At 42.8% G+C, this 21,013-nt stretch overlaps 1 protein-coding gene across 1 annotated transcript in view; it reads left to right on the top strand.

Moving 5' to 3' along the window:
- The first annotated feature begins 443 nt into the window (after positions 1-443).
- The window catches only part of ank2b (ankyrin 2b, neuronal), a 151,571-nt gene continuing 131,001 nt past the window's right edge, over positions 444-21,013 (top strand). Inside the window, exon 1 of the mRNA XM_085251498.1 lies at positions 444-1,054. Coding sequence (XP_085107624.1) covers positions 968-1,054 — 87 coding nt within the window. The 5' untranslated portion in view covers positions 444-967. The remainder of the gene's footprint in view (positions 1,055-21,013) is intronic.

Genomic DNA, 21,013 nt, shown 5'->3' with positions numbered 1-21,013 from the left:
GATTTGGCGCTATATAAATAAAATTGAATTGTCAGGGTCAAAGTTCAGAGGTAAGTTTGTTTAGCAAATGAATGACAATAAATCATACATGTTTGCTGATTCACAGGTTAACAGCCTGGAGGAACAGGGCTGTGTCGTTCCTGTGATGTGATTCAGCTTTATTTTAGTATTCATTTATTTTATTAGCTTTATTTCAGCCACTCAAACAAAACAACATTATATTAAAACAGAGTGCAGGTCTCATCCAACCATAGTTAAATATGTGCCAACTGAATCAGTACGTTTCATGTAGAAATATCTGTGGCAACCTTTTGTTGCAGCAATGATCTCAAAACACAAGGGGGGGGGGGGGGGGGGGGGCTAAGATGAATGTCTGCTGTGAGGACAGGGGGTGTGCATGTGCTCAAGTCACGTGACACGTCATTTACGCAACATTTGGTCGATTTAAAAGTTACAGTGAGATAAAATCATGTTATGGATTGCACTCAGTATATTGTGCCGACATGGTGAGATTGTGTCTGTCGAGCCGAGGAGAGCGTCGCAGTGCCAAAAGCTGTAAAATGAACTATCAGGCTGGAGTGTGCTGCCACAGCACAGAGCAGTCACAGAGTCCTGCAGGCAGAAGAGGAGTGATCGTGTTAGCCACCTTACAAAACAAAAAGACATGAAGTGAAAAGCAGAGCGCAGAGTGAGGCAGAAGAAGACAGACTGGGCCAAGTCCTGCATGTGCGAGAGCGAGCGAGACCCGGGACAACGTCATCCGCCTCGCCTGGACTAGTCCGCCGGCCGGAGGAGGGACAGTGGCTGCACTGTGCAGCCGAAGACTCACTTTGATCGCGCAGGAAACGAGCGACGCAACCGGTCCACCGTCCGTGCAAACCGCGCCAGGCAGCGTATTGCACGCTGGAGGACACCGAGGAAAGTCACAGTAGGAGCGGCGCTTAGTGAGAGGTGATGTCGGGGGGACATGGCTTCTTCTCCGGTCACCCCAGCATCGCTTGAAGGAGAAACACCTTCACCCACCGGGAACGAGGAGCCCGCGACCACCCGACAGGTACGACACGCCTCCCAGACCCTCTGCGCGCCCGGTAACGTTGTAACGTTTTACCGAAGTTCATTCGCAAACACACCAGTTTAAGATGGACCCGAGAATCAGCACACGGGAGCACTGGTGTCTGACTCAGCAGAAACGGCGCGACGTGCGTGTAATGCTTCGTATTTGATAACGATGGAATAATTCTTTAAAATAAGCACACAGATAAACACTGGTGGGTGGAAAAGCTCGTGTTTTGGTGAAATGAGTCCCGCCTAGTCCGGTCTACACCTCATTCAGCAAACATCTGAGTCACCCTGAGACGCCAGTGCGCGTCCTTGTGATGCAAAAAGCCGTAAGTGACACGCTGTTTACACGCAGGAGCAGTTTAACACATGCAGGTTGTGCCAGTAGGCGTTTCCTTCAATGTGACACCAAACGTGTAAATCAGTGCTGGGAGCGGATGTTGGACCTGATCAGTCTTAATCTGACAAACTGTAGTTCCTGCTCTGTTTCTAATTCAGCCCCATGACAGACAACCAGCATGTTCTCCTGTCACGTGTTATTGACACGCACATATTTAGTCCGTGTGTGGGATGTTAAAGGTGAGTTTGTTCAGGGCACGATCAGACTGAGGCCATTTCAACAGGTGCAAGGAAGTGTTAGTGTGGTTACTACGGCAGCACTGATGCCCTGATGAGTGCACATGGCTGGAATGAAAAGTCAATGCTATGTATAGCATGAACTACTTGTTGTCTAAGGCGGTGCAGAGAGTGAGCAGGAAATATCTGAGGTTGGATATTTCAGTACATACAGAGCTGTGCAGAGACATTAGGATCTTAAACTATTGTCTGTATCTGGCAAAGCGAGAATCTGAGCCTTGTGTACAAACTGTCTGGTGTTTGTTCTGGCAGGAATATGAAACTACTGTGCACAGCATGCTTATTAAGATGGCCCAGGACCAGGTCATCTTGCAGGATGGTAGTGTTACATCGAGAAGGTTCCTCTTTAATTGTTGGATTTCTGTGTGAGTTTTCTCCCTGTGCCTCTGTGGCCTCTCCCCACAGTATCCGTGTTTGTGTTTAAAGTGTTTAAAGTACAGCACTAGATGATCGTATGGGTGAATGTGACTTGTTGTAAAGCACTTTGAGTTGTTGTCTATATAAAGTCTAAATGGAAATCCACTTATGTGCAGAGGACCAGAAGATCCAGCGCATCGAAATAAAAAGTTCTTTGCTTAAACAATGAATTGTGCGATAAAATATTAATTTACAAATTCATTTTTAAGTTATTTTATTTATTCAATACAAAAGTAATTTATTATCTAGTAATTTAATTGAAAATAAAAAAATTTATAAATCAGTATTTGAAAATAAATAATTATTCCATTAATAAATACTTCAAATCAGAAAAAAAAGAAATAAAATCTCAATAAAAACCTCACATCAAAAATCCTTTTCCTGTGTCGTCTCATGTCCAACATCTGTGTAGGCAGAGTGTAAACACAGAGGCTCAATGGCCTTTGGTATAGGTGCAAAGCTAAGACTGTCTAACCAATGACAGAGCTCCTTACCTCGCACCGGCTAATTTGCATTGCTCCGGGATTTTGGAAATTTATCCATTTATTCATTATGATGTGCTTCAGCAGAAACACACACACACACACACATATATATGTGTGTGTGTGTGTGTGTGTGTGTGTGTGTTTCTGTGGTTCAGCATCATAATGCTGAACCACAGAAACACACACACACACATATATATATATATACACATATATTAGGGGTGCAACGATACTCGTATCGATATTGAACCGTTCGATACAGTGCTTTCGGTTCAGTACACATATGTATCGAACAATACAATATTTTTAATTTATTTCATCAACTTTCCTTCTGACGATGCTGTCTGTGTTGAGAGCTCAGTGAATCTGCGTTCGACTACTCCGCCTAGGCTGCACTGTCGAGCACAGATCCACTGAGCGCAGCGCAAGCTAGCGAGACAGAAGTTAAGCTCGTTGCAACATGGCAAACTGAACCTCCCCCACCCTCATTCAGATCTGGCCTTTGGAACTATTTTGGTTTTCATGTGACGTATGACCCTGAAGGTAAGCGAGTCATGGACTAAAGTAAAACAGTATGTTGGATGTGCCACGCAATGCTCAATTACATGGGTGGGAACTAGTGTGTTAGCGCAGTTAGCTCGTTAACGTGTTGACGCCGTCTAGCCCCACACACGGGGCGATCCGCAGTAGCTCGTTAACGGAGATTTGCCGTGTTGTGGCGTTAAGGTCATTTCAGATTAACGCTGACAGCACTAGTGGGAACACAACGAATATGACTGCACATTTACTCCGACAGCATCCTGGTGCAAAGACAAGTGGAAGCAGACAAAACAACAAGCACCATGCTACAAACTTTACCCGAGTCATTTAGACAGCTGTTAGCACAGGATTCTCCTTATGGGGACCTGATATGTTTAATATGCTGCTGAGAATATAGCCCAGAAGAAGCGTATAGTAGAGCTTTTATTTTGAAAGAGACATTTCTCTGTAATAAACTCTCTTTTCCAAAGATGAGCGATTCCTCCATAAGATAGATTTATTTATTTTTTATTACTTTGGTGTTTCAGCAACATTAAATTTAAAAACTGTACGTTTGAGTTAAAATATATATTTATAATTTTAATAACTGACAAATTAAAAAGGCACGAACATTTTTTTTGTATCGAAAAAATATCGAACCGTGACACCAAAGTATCGAACCGAACCGAACCGTGAATTTTGTTTGTCGTTGCACCCCTAATATATATGTGTGTGTGTATTTATACATCAATCCATTTTCTTGCTTATGGAGTTCAGGGCCTGGGACCTACTCCATGTCAGCTTTCAGTGTTTATGAACATGAACATTATGAACTCATGACTCCCTTGGGAAGTCTATGGTTTTTCATAGGCAGGGGATATTTGTTTTATCACAGTTCATTACCAAACAGAGCAGGGTTCTAGTTGATTTGTGGCTTTTAGGATATTATGTACAGGTGTGTAAAAGTGGAGTGAATATAATTACAAACAGCAATGCTAGTGGAGTGATGACAGACAGGGCGGTTGGGGGGTGGTGAACAGTTTGCCAACAGTTCTCCCCTGTAGAGAAGGACATCTGCCATTTCTTTTTCCTTTTAGTCAAACAATTCAGGTAGTGATGAAAGAAAATCAGACTGTGGCAGTGCTTGCAGCAGGTAACGGAGTGATAATGCAGAGTTTTTACTGCAGTGGACAGTCCCTAGTGTGACCATCGCTGGAACCAACCAGCTGATTTACACCATGGCAGCAGTCATCAGTGAAGTTCTTGGCTGCAACATGAACAATCTCAAGTAGCAATGCTACTGAACTTGCTGGAGAACTTTTAGTTCAGGCCACTTGATGAGTTTCACACAGTACTGCATATTATTTTATTAGGTTGGCACAAATGTAGGATTGTGTTTGTGATATCACGATGTATCTGTTTCCTTTTCATATTACACTAAAGAGATCATCACCTACAAGCCTCCGTAAACGAACAGCATGTCTATAAAAGCCCATTCATCATCCAGCCCTCCTGCTCAAACACAACCATGTAGCGCTCATCCCTCCACCCGTCTCATTCAGCATCCACACACATGTTGCAGGGAACGGGAAATAGAGTAGAGCAGCAAAGCTTGATTTTCTTTAGGATTGGTTAAACTAAAAGACGTTGACAAGGAATTTTAAGGGTTTTAGGAAGCATAAAACCGAAATCAGTTGTATTGGATACGAGTATAAATGAGTGCTTAGGCTCATGCAAGAAAAAACATCTTAGACAGGATATGACAAAACGTACTGTGATACAATTCTTCATTACTACAGCTCTTTGAGTGCTTTTGTAAAAAGTCAAATCTGTGTGCTCCATTAAACCCTGTAGAAGTTGTTTCGAATGCTGACAGTGGACAAACAAAGTTGTCATTTAGCTTAAACATTAACAGTAGAAAAGGCCCGATAGGAATCTAACATCCTTGGAATCAAGCTGTGGGAGTGAGTTTTGAAACCTTTCTGTAGGACTGCTTTAAACTTGCCTTCTTGGTGATGTGTTGTCTGATGTCTTGTTTGACTTGAGCAGATTCTTTACGTGCTTTAAGTTTCTAACACATTTGCTTTAACCAGTAATTGAAACTGCTGAGTAGGAAGTACTAAAGTGGGTGTTGAGCATGTTGGGTGTGTCCTTATTACCTGTTTCGATGTTTTCTTTTAATTGAAAGCGTTTCATGAATATGAAATGCTTCTGCGTAATGTTAAACGTTATAAAATATTCTTATGATTTAAACTCTGTATTCATGGCTTATTCTTTCCTGGCCTTTCCTGTAAGCACTTTTATGCTCGGTGGTAAAATATCACAGAACTAGCAGTTTGGCGAGTGTCATACCGCCTGGATTAGTGGCTCAGCTGGTAATTCAGAGATTTATGTAGCTTAGTTTGCTGTGTCATGCTGATTTGGGGAGACTGGACACAGACCTGAGTCATTCTCTTCTGGGTGATCACAGTGGTTACTCTCCTCCCTTCCTCATCTCACCCTGCAAAGAAATCTTTGTTGTTCTGCCTTGACCTCTTCCTCTGTGTTAGTTTGCTGTCCTTTCATTAGCTAGCTTTAGGACTTCTCCTCTCCTCCATGAATGTATCCCCACTAATCCCATTACATGCTTGTCCTTGTCCCACATTTATCAAACATACTTTTTAAAATTAAACAGTTAGAAATGACATTCATTACTTCATTATGTAACATGTCCCTGTGATCTAAACAGCCTGTTAGCCCTCGGAGCACATTTAAGTAAATTGAAATAATTGTGCCAATAAATTAGATTTGAAAGCTCTTATTCTAATTTTCTGTTTTGATGATATTTGGGATATGCTGTTTATGTAGAACAGCTAAATCTAGTTCTTTATATTCCCATATAAATGATAAACACACATTATTTACAAAACACTGCCCGGTGGACGCCAAAGGACGGCCTGTTTTGATTACGCTGGGATCTTTTTGGAGCGCACATTTTTGGTCTACGATCAAAGCTGCCACACCACGCTGGATTAATCTCCCAGTAGCTGAGTTTATGAAGTCATAAGAAAGGAATGTCCCACATGTTCCTGCTGTTACACCATATTTGGACTGGGACACCTTTGCTAACCTCTGTTGCTCAATGACACACTGATTTGAATCTGGAGGTGCTGGCGACATATTTGCAGCAGTGTGGGTTCACAGAGGCTGTTTGGACTCTGAGCATGTGACACACCAGTAGCGTGCCACGCTGGGCCTCTCGGGGTGGCGTACAGTGTCACTGTGTGTGTCTATTTAAGTGTTTGTCGTGTAAATGAGGACAACCAAGATATGTGAAGTATAGAGTGGTGTACCACATTGACAGGTTAATGTCAGTGTGAGTGTGTAGCAGTTTGTGTGGCCAGAGAAGGTCAGCAGCCTCCAGAGGACAAAGCGCTTGTGTTCTTCCACAATCGCCCGTTTGATCAGACAGATCATTTGGCATCTGTCAGGCTAAAAACAACAACACAACATGAAACCAAGCATACGCTCTGCAGTCCTGCAGCTAACTCCTGACAGTCTGTCTGCTGTAGGCTGAAGAAATCAGGGGCTCATTCATCTGCACCTGTCAGCGTCTTTATGCTAACAATAGATCAAACAGTATGTGTTCACAGGATGTGTAATGTTGAAGGTTACCGTACATCCTTATCTCCAGCACTGAGAATCAGTTATCACTGATCGCTGTCTCTGCTTTGTTTTGACATGTTTCATATTTATATATTTCATATTTATAAGGTAAATACCCTACAACATTACAGAGAAGAAGAAGTAACCCCAGGCTCGGTGAGGGGCAGCCATCTGCCGTCACCAGCTGGAGGTGATGAGTGGAAGACTCGATAGGCCACTCTTATTTTCATCCACTGCTTTGTTACCTCGACACGATGTTTTGGATCATCGTCATGCTTGAACATCCATCTTCATGGGACGAAGGTTCCTCGTCACAGTACGATACGCGGTCCTGTCTATTGGCCCTCCATGCAGGGAGGTCATGTTGTGCTCTTAGCAGAAAAGTGACCCATGTTTCCACCGCTTTACTGTGGGGGTGGTGTTCTTTGGTTTTTAGTGATTGTAAAGAAGTTTTCACAGACAAACCATCACAAAAAACCCATTAAGTGCCAACATAACATAAACCTGTAGTTTTAAAAATAAATAACTACGAATTTTCAAAAACTTCTTAACAGAAAATCTGTTTAAACAAAAAGGTTTTGAAGTGCTTTTTAAAAGAATGGACAGAGTCAGCTGTAGACTGGTGCAGAGCCTTGGTGGTTTCTCTAATCCAGCACAGAGGCCAGTACATTAATCTAAATGCAATGACACAAACACATTGATAATTTCTTCCAGTGCAGCAGAGGAGACCATGTTTAGAAATGTTAGGAGTGAGATAAAGATTTTACACAGTTGAAACTCAGAGAAGACTCAAACGCCAAGATTTTGAATGCTGAACTTAGCATGTGAACAAAAACAGAATAGAATGCATTTTATTGTCACTACACACATGCACAATAAGCTTCAGAGCATCTCCTATTCAGTGCAGACGTGGGAAAGAAAGAGGGGTGAGTTGCACAGTTCTGCAGCACTATCTACAAATATAGAAACAAAACATAGTGCGATATATTACAGTGTGGGTTACTGCACCTAAATTAAGTGTTGCACAGTGGTGATGATAGTTGTGTAGTCTGTGTGTAGAGGTCCTAGATTGGGGGGTGGAACTGTGTTTATCATGTGTGAGTTCAGGCTGGTTATGGGTCTGTGGGTCTCCTTGCTGATGCACCTGTAGCGCCTCCCTGAGGGAAGCAGGCTGAACACATTGAAACCAGAGTGGGAGCTGTCCTTGATGATGTTTGCTGCTCTGCTGAGGCAGCGGGAGGAATAAATGTCCTTCAGGGAGGGGAGGGGACAGCCGATGATCTTCTGTGCTGTCTTGACCACACTCTGAAGCCTCTATCCGCCTTGGTGCAGCTGCCGTGCCATACTGTGATGCAGTAGGTTAGCAGGCTCTCAATGGACGAGCGGTAGAAGGTCAACAGCAGGTTGGAGTTCAGCTTGTACTTCCTGAGGACTCTCAGGAAGTGCAGCCGCTGTTGGGACTTCTTGACGACCGCTGAGATGTTGTCTGTCCAGGAGATGTCAGCAGAGATGAGGACACCAAGGAACCGGGAGGTGTGGACCCTCTCCACACGCTCCCCGTTGATGTAGAGGGGGGCCAAGTCAGTGCCTCCTGACATTGACAATGACCTCTTTGGTTTTCTTAGTGTTCAGTCCCAGGCTGTTTTCTGAACACCATGCTGCCAGCTTCAGGACTCTGTATGCTGAATCTTTCATCCGGGCTGGACTTCTTATTCTTGACTGAACTTGGCTTTGCCCTGGTGAGTTCTTTTCTTTCTCAGAACCAACCCGATTCACCTTTCTGAGCTCACCCCGGTCCACTGACAGAGGTGGAGGGCCAGCTTCAGTTTTTAAAAACAAATTTCGATGTCGGCCGCTGTCATCATGTACCCCAGCTTCGAGGTGCAGTTATTGGAACTCAACTGAACCTCATTTCTTTGCGCTGTGGTGTATCGCCCCCCGAAATTTGTTACGGATTTTATTTCTGAATTTGCTGACTTACTGGGGAGTGTCGTCTTACGCTATGATCGTATTTTAATTCTTTGTGATTTTAACTTCCACGTTTGTTGCGAGGATGGCTCACTAGTCAAAGACTTCCTTGCTCTTATGAATTCGTTTAATCTCACCCAGTTCGTAAGTGATCCAACTCACACAAAAGGTCACACACTCGACTTGGTACTGTCCCGTGGTTTGGATATCTGCATCACGGACATTAAGGACTTCGGGATTTCGGACCATTTTCCGGTTTTGTTTAATACTGTTATTAACAATGTTGATTTGTATAGTGATGGTTCTCTACGGCAAACGCGCTCGATGAGCTCTCAGTCACTTGCTCATTTCACTGCTGCTTTTCTTGATTCTCCTCTTTCTGATGTTAATGGTATTGCAGATTTATCAGCGGAGGAACTTGCCAACCTTCTTAATACTACATGCGCCGACATTCTTAATTCGGTGGCACCTCTGAGGACAAAAAGTGCCAAATTGTTACGCCAACCCTGGCGTAATGACCCTACCGGCGCCCTTAGGCGTGGATGTCGGCGCGCTGAGCGAAAATGGAAAAAAGATAAACTCCATGTCTCTCTGGACATGCTTCGTAAATGTCTATCTAGGTATCAAAAGTCTGTTAAAGCTGCTAAATCTGCCTCCTTCTCTGGTATTATTTGGTCTAACTGCCATAATCCCCGAGCCCTTTTTAGTATTTGTAATTCCTCGATAAACCCTTGCCCCTTTACTTGTAGGGATGCCTCTCCTGTACTTCGTGATAATTTTTTTAAATATTTCACTGACAAAATTTAAGTTCTGAGGGCGTCTCTCTCATCTTGAGTCGTTGTTAGTTTCTGACTCTGTTCCAGTCCCTGAATGCTTGACTGTCCTTCAACAGTTCAATCCACTGTCTTATTCTCATTTAACAGCTATAAGTGATCATCTCTAACTCCCCCCGTGATATCGTTCCCTCTCGTTTTCTTAAGGAAGCTTTGCACACTATCGGTCCCTGTATCCAACTTTTACTAAATGTATCCCTGTCATCAGGTTGTGCACCGTCAATATTTAAGCGCGCTGTCGTGCAACCCATTATAAAGAAAAAGGATCTTGACCCTAGTGCTCTAACTACAGACCGATCTCCAAACTCCCTCTTATATCCAAAATTCTGGAAAACGTGGTTCTAAAACAACTTCAGTCCTTCCTTGATACTAACGGTATCAGTGAAAGTCAGTCTGGCTTTAAACCTCGCCATCGCACTGAGACAGCGTTAGTTAGGCTTTTTAATGATCTTCTTCTACCTGTGGGCCATTGTTTTAGTTTTACTAGATCTGACTGCTGCCTTTGACACAGTCGACCACAAGATTCTCATCTCTAGAACATGTCGTTGGTCTTAAAGTTATAGCTTTATCTTGGTTCATCTGTCAAAGAGGTCGTTTTCCGTAGCCATCGGGCAACACTCCTCGGCCTCTGCCCCATTGTGGTGTGCCTCAAGGATCTGTGCTCGGCCCAGTTCTTTTTTCCTTGTACATGCTGCCTTTGGGAGTAATACTTAAAAAATATAACATTTCCTCTCACTGCTACGCCGACGACATAAAAATTTATTTCCCTTTGACATCAGATGTCTCTACGTCTCTGGAACCCCTATTTGACTGTCTAAATGAGGTCCAAACGTGGTCACGTCTCTCACACTGAACGAGGATAAGACAGAAGTTATAGTTTTTGATAGTCACACCCCGCTGGAACAACTTACTGATGCCTTAGGGCCCCTTGGTAGCCATCTCTCACTCACTGTTAGAAACCTTGGTGTTTTCCTGGACAGCTCAAGAAATCGACCTCCTCTGTGGTAAAAACAGTTTCTACCAGCTGCGTCAGATATCTAAAGCAAAGCCATACCTCCCTTTGAAGGACCTTAAAAAACTCATTCATGGTCTTATCACTTCCAGATTAGACTACTGTAATTCTCTCTACTCGGGCCTCCCACCTTCCTCTATTCACCGGCTCCAGTTAGTTTGAAATGCAGCTGCGCGTCTCTTAACTGGAACTAGAAATTATGCCCACATCACACCAGTTTTAGCCAACCTACGTTGGCTCCCTGTTGATTATCGTACCAATATTCAAAATTCTTTTGCTTACCTTTAAAATTTTAAACAATTTAGCTCCCAGCTATCTATGCGAACGCCTCCATTTGTGCATCCCTAATAAGGCACTTAGATCTTCCAATCAAATGCTCCTGACGCAACCGAGGTCTCGTCTGAAGTCCAGAGGGGATCGGGCCTTTGCTGTCGTACCTCCCAGACTCTGGAGTAACCTCCCTCTTTATATTAGTCTCTCCGAGTCCATGCAGTCTTTTAAATTGCGTCTTAAAACTTATTATTTTAGTCTGGCTTTTGATCCAAACTAGTATGTTATTTCTATTTTATTTATTTATTTATTTATTTTGATAACACTTCTGAAGCGTCAGAGCTGTCCTTGCCTGTGATACAGCTGACCTGCCATAGGACACTGGGAAGAGTGTAAATCCAGGCTGAATTCCTTGTGTTGGACAGTATTTGTGTGCAGCAGCAGAGCGCACAAATCAAACTGTATGTTTTGGTAAGCCTGGCCTTCTTGTACTGGATGTCAGTGAGCCAGTAGCTGGTGAGTTTATCACATTAACATTTTTACTAGCTGGGACCACATCCTCAGTTACGATGATGGATGAGGGAGCGTGTACTGGTGCTGCAATGTGGGGAAGGCCTCAAAGAGGACCGGCAGCGGCTCCTGGGCTCCAGGTGGGCATGAAAATGAGAACAGAGGGTATTGGTGAAGGGGGCATATATAAACTGAGGCGGCGAGAATGAGGTGTGGTCCCACTCCTGAAATTCAGATAATATCTCCACTTAGAATAAACTGGGTCAAAGAAAAAGTGCCTCTGATTGGGCTGCTTTCTACAGTTGGCTGTGAGTCCATTGCAGGGCATCAAACATGGATAAGGGGTTGTTTCAACAGTAATTCTATGATGAAAAATTAATGAGGCATTTATCAGGATCTATATTTAATTTAATATCTATTTAACATATTTAATCAATATAAAGCTCAGTGTCTATTTCTTAGCTTGTAAAGTTGTGAAATTCATGGCAGATTCACTTCTTGGCTGTTTTGCGTTTTATTAGATAGTTGATAATAAAGAGTGTCTTTGCCTGTGGCTTTGTTAAGACTGCAGGTTTTTGTCCGCCTGACCTTTGGTGACCTTGGCGAGCTCAGGATGAACAGGCTGTCTGCTCTGTTTGGGTGTGATGCTGCCTGCAGAGACAGTCTACTCTCATGCAGACACAACATCTTTACTGATATAACGTGGTCATGGACTCTTCTCTGTTCTTCCTTATTAAATAATAGTAAAATGACTCTGCAGTTTTGATTCAAAATGCACCAGGTCTGCTCAGTCTGAATCACACCGTTAGAGCCAGACCAAATGATTGGAGCACCAATGTTAGCACTCAAAGAGTCTAAGCAGTACCACTACCAGCTTTGGCCAGTGCAGGAGTGAACATGTAGATCCATGTTCTACTGAGCAGACACTGAGCAGAGGCAACATGCAGTAAATGAATTAGTGGTCTCCACATGTTTGCACCCAAGGTTTCCCTGCTTTTGTGAGCTGAGCTGCTTTAATATTTTCCATGTATTAGATGATACTGTCCAATGCTTCCAGGACTGTGAAGATGGAAAAAATGATGTTGCAGTCGTTGCTGAAGTGTTGGTACCATTTGAAGGAAGTCATTAAAGCGCCAGAGCGAGCAGACAAGGCAAGCACTCAAAGAATGTGGAAGGCAGTCGGGGAAAGTTGCCATGGACGGACTTAATTCCTCCCAGCCCCAAACAGCTTTTATACTGTGGACAAAAATACATGAAAGTGTGTGTGTGTACCTGTTTAGATGTCTCTGTGGGGACCAAGAATTGGAATGTTACTATACTTGTGGGGACCAACAGTCATTTATGAGGACAAAAGTGCCTCACGGGTTTGAGACTCACAATGTGGTTCTAGTGTCAGGGTTACAGTTAGGTTATGGTTAGGTTTAGGTTGAGCGTTAACCATCCATTATTGATGGTTACAGTGAGCGGCTAGGAAAAGGATCATGTCAACTAGGTGTCCTCACTAAGATATCAAAACTAGAATGTGTGTGTGTGTGTTAGTGAAAGGAGCTGTAACTGGTCCCAGTAGCAGCAGGATACAAACGCCATAATGACACAGCTGCCTCTCGTCTGCCTTCCTCCCCTGAGTGAAATAAGATATTTGGGACCTTTGAATAGTTTTTTGAAAATATTTTTTTGTTTAAAGAAAGGAAAGACAAGTTTAATCCTTTAACTATTTAACTGTTAGGTGTCAATCCCTGGGAGGGTTTCCCCCTTTTATTTGGCGTGGAGTCAGAATTATGGCTTCTCCACACTGTGGAAGTAGCTCTTTGACACAGTCGAGCAGTCATTGGTCATAACAGGATCATTTAAGACTCGATGATGAATAAGACTGTTGAAGTGCATGAGAAGGATCTCATATAAAACAGTCTGTGTCTGCTCCTCAATTCAATTTAATTCAGAAGACCCCTATGAGTGCAAGATCAAGGAAACAGTTCACCCTGCCTGGGATAGTGTTACCAGGGCCCTGCCCTGGAGCCAGGCCCGGGGAGGGTGCCAGAAGCTGTACATCTGGTGGCCGGGCACTGGTCCATGGGGCCTGGCTGGGCACAACCCGAAAAAGGGACATGGGCCCATTCTTATGCAGGCCCACCACCTGCAGTGGGCGCCACAGGGGTCGCATGCAATGTGTGCCACGTGGCAGCCAGGATCAGAGGCCATGGCGGACGGATCCCCGGCTACCAAGACCAAGACTAGACTTAGTGTCTCATAGTCATTGAAGAACTCTGACTTGCTTCCTGTTCTAGTTGTTCTCTGGAAAAAAATCTGTAGGTCAAACAGGTGCACATACAAAGAGCACATTATTGATTAAAGCCTGGAAAACAACTGAGGCATTTGTCAGCCCGGCACGCTTGAAATGTCCAAGTGTTGAAAACAGTTTTCCATTCGTCACCTCCCCAATATCCACCAGATGGAACGTGTTTCTAAGATCAAGCTTAGGGAAGATTATTGCTCTATGTAGTGGCTAAAAGCTCCAGCTGAAGCTGTTCTACAGTGGCTGGATGCAAAGCCCAATCACCATATAACACAACGCCTCGCAGATTCATTCCCCATTCTGACTCTGGGATGTGTTGCACTCAGAGAGAGGAAATGTTTGCTGCTATTAGCGTGAATGCATCCCTCCCCGATGGCTAATATAAGCCCCCATGGTGGTATTGTCAATCCTCACAAGAACAGTAGGAAGCGCCTGAAGAAACCACCCAGCGCTGAAACCCTCTTAAACAGCCAAGCCAGACCACCAGGATGGCTGAGCCATCATACCCAGTAGCCGAAGGTATAATCTAAAGGGGACTGTTTTGTGCAGGCGAAAAAGAGTCAGGAATGCTGTGAGCAGGGCTGTGGAAGCTCTGCCATAGCCACCACCAAACAACAGAGTTATTTTTACACATCGTCCAGCATCTGGCCAATCCGCCACCTTCCATTGCTCATGCCGTTACAAAACAAACAAACAAAACAAAACCCATCGACCCATAAAAACGAAGAATCACCGTCGGCCCACCGGGCAAATGCCCAGTATGCCCGATTGAATCTCTCCTCTGACAGAGTGATGTAAAAGAGATGGAGTCCAGAGATAAACCCAGAATTGTTATGTGTTGTACTAGAGACAACACACTCGTTTTGCAGGATCCACCTGTGTTATCGCACAGGGAGAATTGATGTGGCCATTCTTCAGTCCTTCTCTACCACTCCTCCTGAGTAAGTCTGCTCAGCTGCACTGACTTCTCACATTGTTCTTGATGAGGAAGCTGATCGTGACTTGTAGTTTCTTTCAGTATTCAGTTATGGCAGTGGTGTCCAAACCCAGGCCACGAGCATCCTGCAGGTTTTAGACGTGTCCAGCTGATTTAAATGGCTCAACATGCCTTGAAGTTCTCCAGACGCCTGGTAATGAACTAATCATTTGATTCAGGTGTGTAGACCCAGGGTGAGATCTAAAACCTGCAGGACACCGGCCCTCGAGGCCTGGAGCTGGCCAAGTTATGAAGCTAACTATTCTCAAGGCTAATGTAAAGTTCTTCAAATGATTTCGTTTCATCCGTAGATACCAACTCATCTCTCAGGTGCTTACAGCATGATAGAAGGTGCTTCAGAAGAGTCCAAAATGTTGCTGATTTAGATGTTCTGTCATGGCATAGGAGGATTCTGGATTCAGGAGCAGATGGTGCAGTGAAAATGTTTATTTACAAACTACAGAGAAATACATATGGGCTTGGATTAAATGGGTGGGCTTAGAGCAGGGCGATATGGCAAAAATATTTATCACGACATATATTTGAAAATTTGCAATAACAATATAACTGACAATATAATTGATGCGAGACAAAATACAACTCCACAACTTTACTAGTGCAAAAAACCCATCCATTTATTTTCACTTAAACAAGCAGCTGTTTTTCATGTGCATTAAAGCTATGTAAAGATTTAACAGTGCAAATGCAAATTCCTTGCTGAAAGTTTAACCAAAAGGCATTTCCAGTAGAAATGTGCTGACATATCCTGAGCATAACCATGTATAATATCCACTGAAGTTAAAAAGAGGTGCTTTGCAACATTAAACTGCAGTGTGCCAAATAAAAAAGTCAAATATGTATTTCTCGGACCATAAGCTGCACAGGATTATAAGGCACAAGAAACAAAGCAGTCAGATAAATCAAACTATTCAACTCATTCTTCTTGCTTCCTCCACTTCTGTACCATTGATTCATTAATGCTGTATTCTATCACAGCAGCTCTATTCCTGTGTTGTTGCAGTATATTAATGATTAACCTCGTATTGTGGATGGATTATCTCAGTTGTTCTCCTGACTAAAGTGACAGCAGAGCTGTACGTTTGAACTTTTTCAGAAATCTCTGTCAGAACATGCTATATCATGTTTAGGTAACTAGCAAAACTAGCGAGCTAACTTGCACTAGTTCCTGCTAACTTCTAACTCCATTAAATATAATAAATTCTGTTTTCATGGATGCCTGGATGTTAAACTTAATTGTTACATCTGGTAAAGCAGCAACACTGATCATTTTATTAAAGTTGAAAGAATTTAGTTTTTAACTCTCAATGTGCTGCAGTGTGCGTTTGACTTTGGGACCTGAAGCGGACGGAGTTTAGGACCCAGATTACTCCCAGATTTCCGAGCACCTTAGTCCAACAAATACGGCAATAACGACGGCCCGCTAGCATGTTCTACAAAAAAATAGTGCTTTGTTGTGTATCTGACGGACAAACACCAAACCAGTTACGTTGCAGCATTTTTACAAACCAGTTCTGGTTCATCCGTTTCACTCAACGATCCACTTTCCCCCTTCCCTGTCGCCACCATGCTTTTTCGGCCATGCGTGCATGAAAACAAAGGCATATTGTATCGCGATATTTCATTTTTTTATCGTTGCCCAACATTATACTGGTATTACCATGAACAGTATAATGTGGCACAGCCATAGGTGGGCTGGTAGGAATGCTGTGGAGGGAGGAGAGAATGGGTTAGCCAGAGTCTAGAGTGAGATGTACACTTACAGAGAGAGTCGAAACCATCCTACCGGGCGATGTGGTGACAAGAAGCAGGTAGTAAGCGACGTAACAGGCGTGTCTTTTCCTCTGTAGAGCTAACACTCCTGCTGTTTTACTTCTGTACTCCTGTGCATACGTCAAGGATGTCACAATCACATTTTACAGCATCCATGTTATATGTGAGATACTTTAGTCCCAGCAAAGTAGTGTACTGTTGTTGTTTGCTCCATTGCAACAAAACATGCAATGATATTATACTGAATTGCACCAGTTTTTAGGACGTCTATCTTTTACTTTCTGTGGGTTTTTCACTGCTTCTCTGCGATCAGATGAATTGTGCACACTATTTGCTCTTCCACAGCTTTATTTTTTAGTCTTTGAATGTTCCCATCACTTCTGTGATGACAAAAGTCATGATTATGCCATAGTCAGTCTATTTATATAGACCAAAGGCTCATCAGCAGATCCAAACCGACAGAAAGGCCACGGTTTCCTAAGAATAGAGCACTTACCAGTTATTCACATTGAAATGTCCTGTAACGTAGACACCGTTATCATGGTTTTGTTAACCTTAAAGAACAAAACTATGTGCCTGTTTAAATATTTATGGTCTGTATATACATTAATAATATTTACCATTAAAGGCAGTTTACTTTATACCTAGATCATCGATCACAGTGCATCGATCGGCTTCCTGCTTTACTTCCTCATTGATGACTGAGATGCTGCAATTAGTCCTCCAAAATATTAAGTAGGGTGCACGCCATCCCATCAGTTTCCATACTCCTGACATAGAGTGAGATTTCCTGAAGCCTTGCTATTTATAGCTGCAGGAGGCAGCTTCTAGCTTCTCCCTGGAGGAAGCTGTCCTTGTTTTTGTCTTCATCAAAAAACCTTAAAATCTAAAAATACAGACAGCAGGTTCTTTGTTGGGCTTCTCTTTGTGGTTTGCTGTGGCTTTGCATCTGCTCTGCATCCCTGACCATCAATGTCACCAACATGTGTTCAATGATCAGCCAGTTCACCTCTGAGGGACTTTGGTCTATTCAAACTGGCTGAGATGCTGTGGCTTAAAAAGGTGGTTCAGACTTGAAAACCCTCCGATGGGCTGAATTATAAATCTAATAAGAATAAATAGCTACATTTACAACCTGCATGTTGTGTTTACTTGTGTTGTCTTTGTCTAATATTAACATTTTGTTGATGATCTGAAACATTCAAATGTAACATTTTTGGATTCATTCCTGTGGAGCTCAGGTCGACACTCCCAGTCAGCGAGCCATGGCATGTATGTGTATGTGGAGACATGTCTCTATGTACGCATGCATACATGTATTTATACATACATGTATGTGTGTGCGTGTATGTTTGTATGGGTGTATCCTAGGGCTGCTCGATTATGGCACAAATGATAATCACGATTATTTTCACTGACATTGAGATCTCGATTATTTGACGATATTTATTTAACAATAACAATGTGTTGAATAATGACTTTAAATATTGTCAAAAAATAATATAAAATAGTGCAAATACTGATAACAGTGCAAATGTTTGCAGTATAAGAAATAAATGAAAAATGTAAACATCTATGTTTAGTGAACTTTGCAGTGTTGCTCTGTGGTGCAGCTACGACACCGTAGCAAAGTTTCCACACCACTGAAGTTTTTTTTACCTCTCTGTTCAACCAACGGCAGTCACTGTCCTCTCCAAATAACTTCTGCTTAGCTTTCCGAGCTTCCCTCGGGTCCTCTTAATCAGCGGTCCCCAACCCCCGGGCCTCGGACCGGTACCGGTCCGTGAGTCGTTTGGTACCGGGCCGCGAGAGTTGAGGCTCAGGTGTGAAATATATGGTTTTCAGGGTTTTTATCGGTTTTCAGTGTTATTTTGTTATCGTTTTTATCGTTTACTCGGTTTTCCTGGGTCTTTTCACGTGTGTTATGAATAACTCTTCTTTTTTTCGGTACCGGTACTAGTTTTATTTTGTTGTATTTATCCAACATCTTAAAGGCCGGTCCGTGAAAATATTGTCGGGCATAAACCGGTCCGTGGCGCAAAAAAGGTTGGAGACCGCTGCTCTTAATTGTTGTGACACGTGTTCGAAAGAGGTGCGCTTGATTTGCCACACGGAGCAGCGCGAGAGTGAAGCACGAGGGAGGGGCTAATAATCGGCTCAGTCATTTTTAATGATCGTTGAAAGCTCAGATCGTAATCGAGATTAAAATCCGATTGAGCAGCCCTAGTGTATCCGTATGTTTGCAGGTAATAATAATAATAATAATAATAATAATAATAATAATACATTTTATTTAAATAGCGCCTTTCAAAGCACCCAAGGACACTGTACAACAGATAAAAACTGGAAATATACACAATGGTAAAAATAGAAGATAAAAGTTAAAACATACAGAAATTTAAGAATAGGCAATTTTAAACAGATGAGTTTTGAGGGTGGACTTAAAAAGAGAGAATGAACTAATATTTCTGAGGTCCGGGGGTAGGGAATTCCAAAGTCGAGGGGCAGAGCAGCTAAAGGCCCTCCCTCCCATTGTGATCAGACGAGCAGAGGGAACAGAGAGAGAAAGAGAAGATGAAGATCTGAGGCAGCGGGATGGGAGCTTCATCTGTAATAAGTCAGAGAGGTACGGTGGAGAGAGAGAATGAATAGCCTTGAATGTATACAGAATTATTTTAAAATGGATGCGAAATTTGACCGGGAGCCAGTGAAGTTGCTTCAGGATTGGGGAGATGTGGTGGGTAGAAGAAGTCCTAGTAATAATACGGGCAGCAGAGTTCTGGACACGTTGAAGCTTGTTGATAGATTTTTGTGTGAGGCCAAATAATAATGAGTTGCAGTAGTCAATTCTAGAGATAACAAGATTATGGATGAGAATGGCAGTGGCGTGAGGTGTGAGGAAGGGGCGGAGGCGATTAATGTTACGGAGTTGGAAATATGCTGCACGTGTAATATTATTGATATGTGAGTTAAAGGATAATGTGCTATCGAGAATGACACCCAAGCTTTTCACAGAGGGAGAGATAGGGACCAGCGAGTTATTGATGGTGAGAGAGAAATTGTTAATTCTGGATAGCAGTCGTTTAGTGCCAACCAGAAGAAGTTCCGATTTATTGCTGTTGAGTTTAAGAAAGTTGGAGGAGAACCAAGAATTAAGTTCAGCTAGACAGAGGATGAGGGAGGGTGGAGGAAGAGTAGAGTCAGGTTTTGTAGAGAGATAGAGCTGGGTGTCATCGGCGTAGCAGTGGAACTGAATATTATATTTACGAAAAATATGTCCGAGTGGAAGAAGGTAGATGATGAAAAGAAGGGGCCCGAGGACAGATCCCTGGGGCACCCCAGTGGATAAAGGAGAAAGCTGAGAAGTGAAGGATTTTAATTGAATGAACTGAGTGCGGTCAGATAGGTATGATTTAAACCAGGCTAGTGGAGTGTGAGAGAGACCAATAGAAGCTAATCTGCTAAGGAGAATGGGATGAGAGATGGTGTCAAAAGCTGCACTCAGATCAAGAAGGATAAGGATGGAGAGGAGACCAGAATCAGCTGCTATAAGAAGGTCGTTTGTTATTTTTATAAGAGCAGTTTCAGTGCTATGTAGAGGACGAAAGCCAGACTGGAACTGTTCGTAAAGGTTATTATCAGTTAGGTGAAGATGGACTTGTGAAGCAACTATTTTTTCAAGGATTTTTGAGAGAAATGGTAGATTGGAGATAGGACGAAAATTATTAAAGTTGTTGGGATCTAGACCAGTTTTTTTCAGAATTGGGGTAATAGCAGCAACTTTGAAGGAAGCAGGAACAGTTCCAGTGGTGAGTGAAGAGTGAATAATAGCAGATATGAGGGGAAGGAGAGGGAGTAAGCAGGCTTTGACGAGGACAGTGGGGATAGGATCGAGCTGGCAGGTAGAAGGCTTTGATTTATGGATGAGATCAGCAATATCAACTAAGGATGGAAGTTGAAAAAAAGAGAGGAAGTGAGAAGGGGGAGAAGTTAGGACAGAGAAGCTACATTGAGCATTAGGGTCCAGGTCTAAGTGTATTTTATGAATTTTATCAATAAAGAATAGCATTAGAGCATCACAGAAGTTAGATGAATAGAGATGAGCAGGCAGAGAATCAGGTGGCCTGTTAAAAGAGTTGAATAGTGAGAAAAGGGTCTTGGTAGAGTTCTCACTTGAGCAGACAATAGCAGAGTAATAAGCAGATTTAGTTTGACTAATACATTCCTGGTAAAACAGAACGTGGTTATTAAACATATCCTTATGAATAGTAAGGCCAGTTTTCTTATAGAGACGTTCAAGCTGTCGGCCTTTAGCTTTCAGTAGCCGGAGTTCAGGGGTGTACCAGGGTGCAGAGCGAGAAAAAAGTACAGTTCTGGTTTTTTGTGGAGCCAGGGAATTTAAAATACTACTAAGGCTATGATTATAAAAAAGTACCAGGTCCTCTTGAATAGCTAAGTTGTTAGAAGACAAGCAGCTAGAAAAAGCAGAGGAAAGGATATCAAGATTTATATTCTTGATATTCCGGAAAGAGATAATACGGGGATTGTTAATTACAGAGAGGGTCATGTGAACATTAAAGGAGAGAAGTAGATGATCCG

Source organism: Mchenga conophoros, linkage group LG3 (genome assembly GCF_057382185.1).
Source record: "Mchenga conophoros isolate Kocher_MC1m ecotype Shallow Benthic linkage group LG3, M_conophoros_male_GT1.1, whole genome shotgun sequence".
NCBI lineage: Eukaryota > Metazoa > Chordata > Actinopteri > Cichliformes > Cichlidae > Mchenga > Mchenga conophoros.
This window is presented reverse-complemented; position numbering and strand designations above follow the sequence as displayed.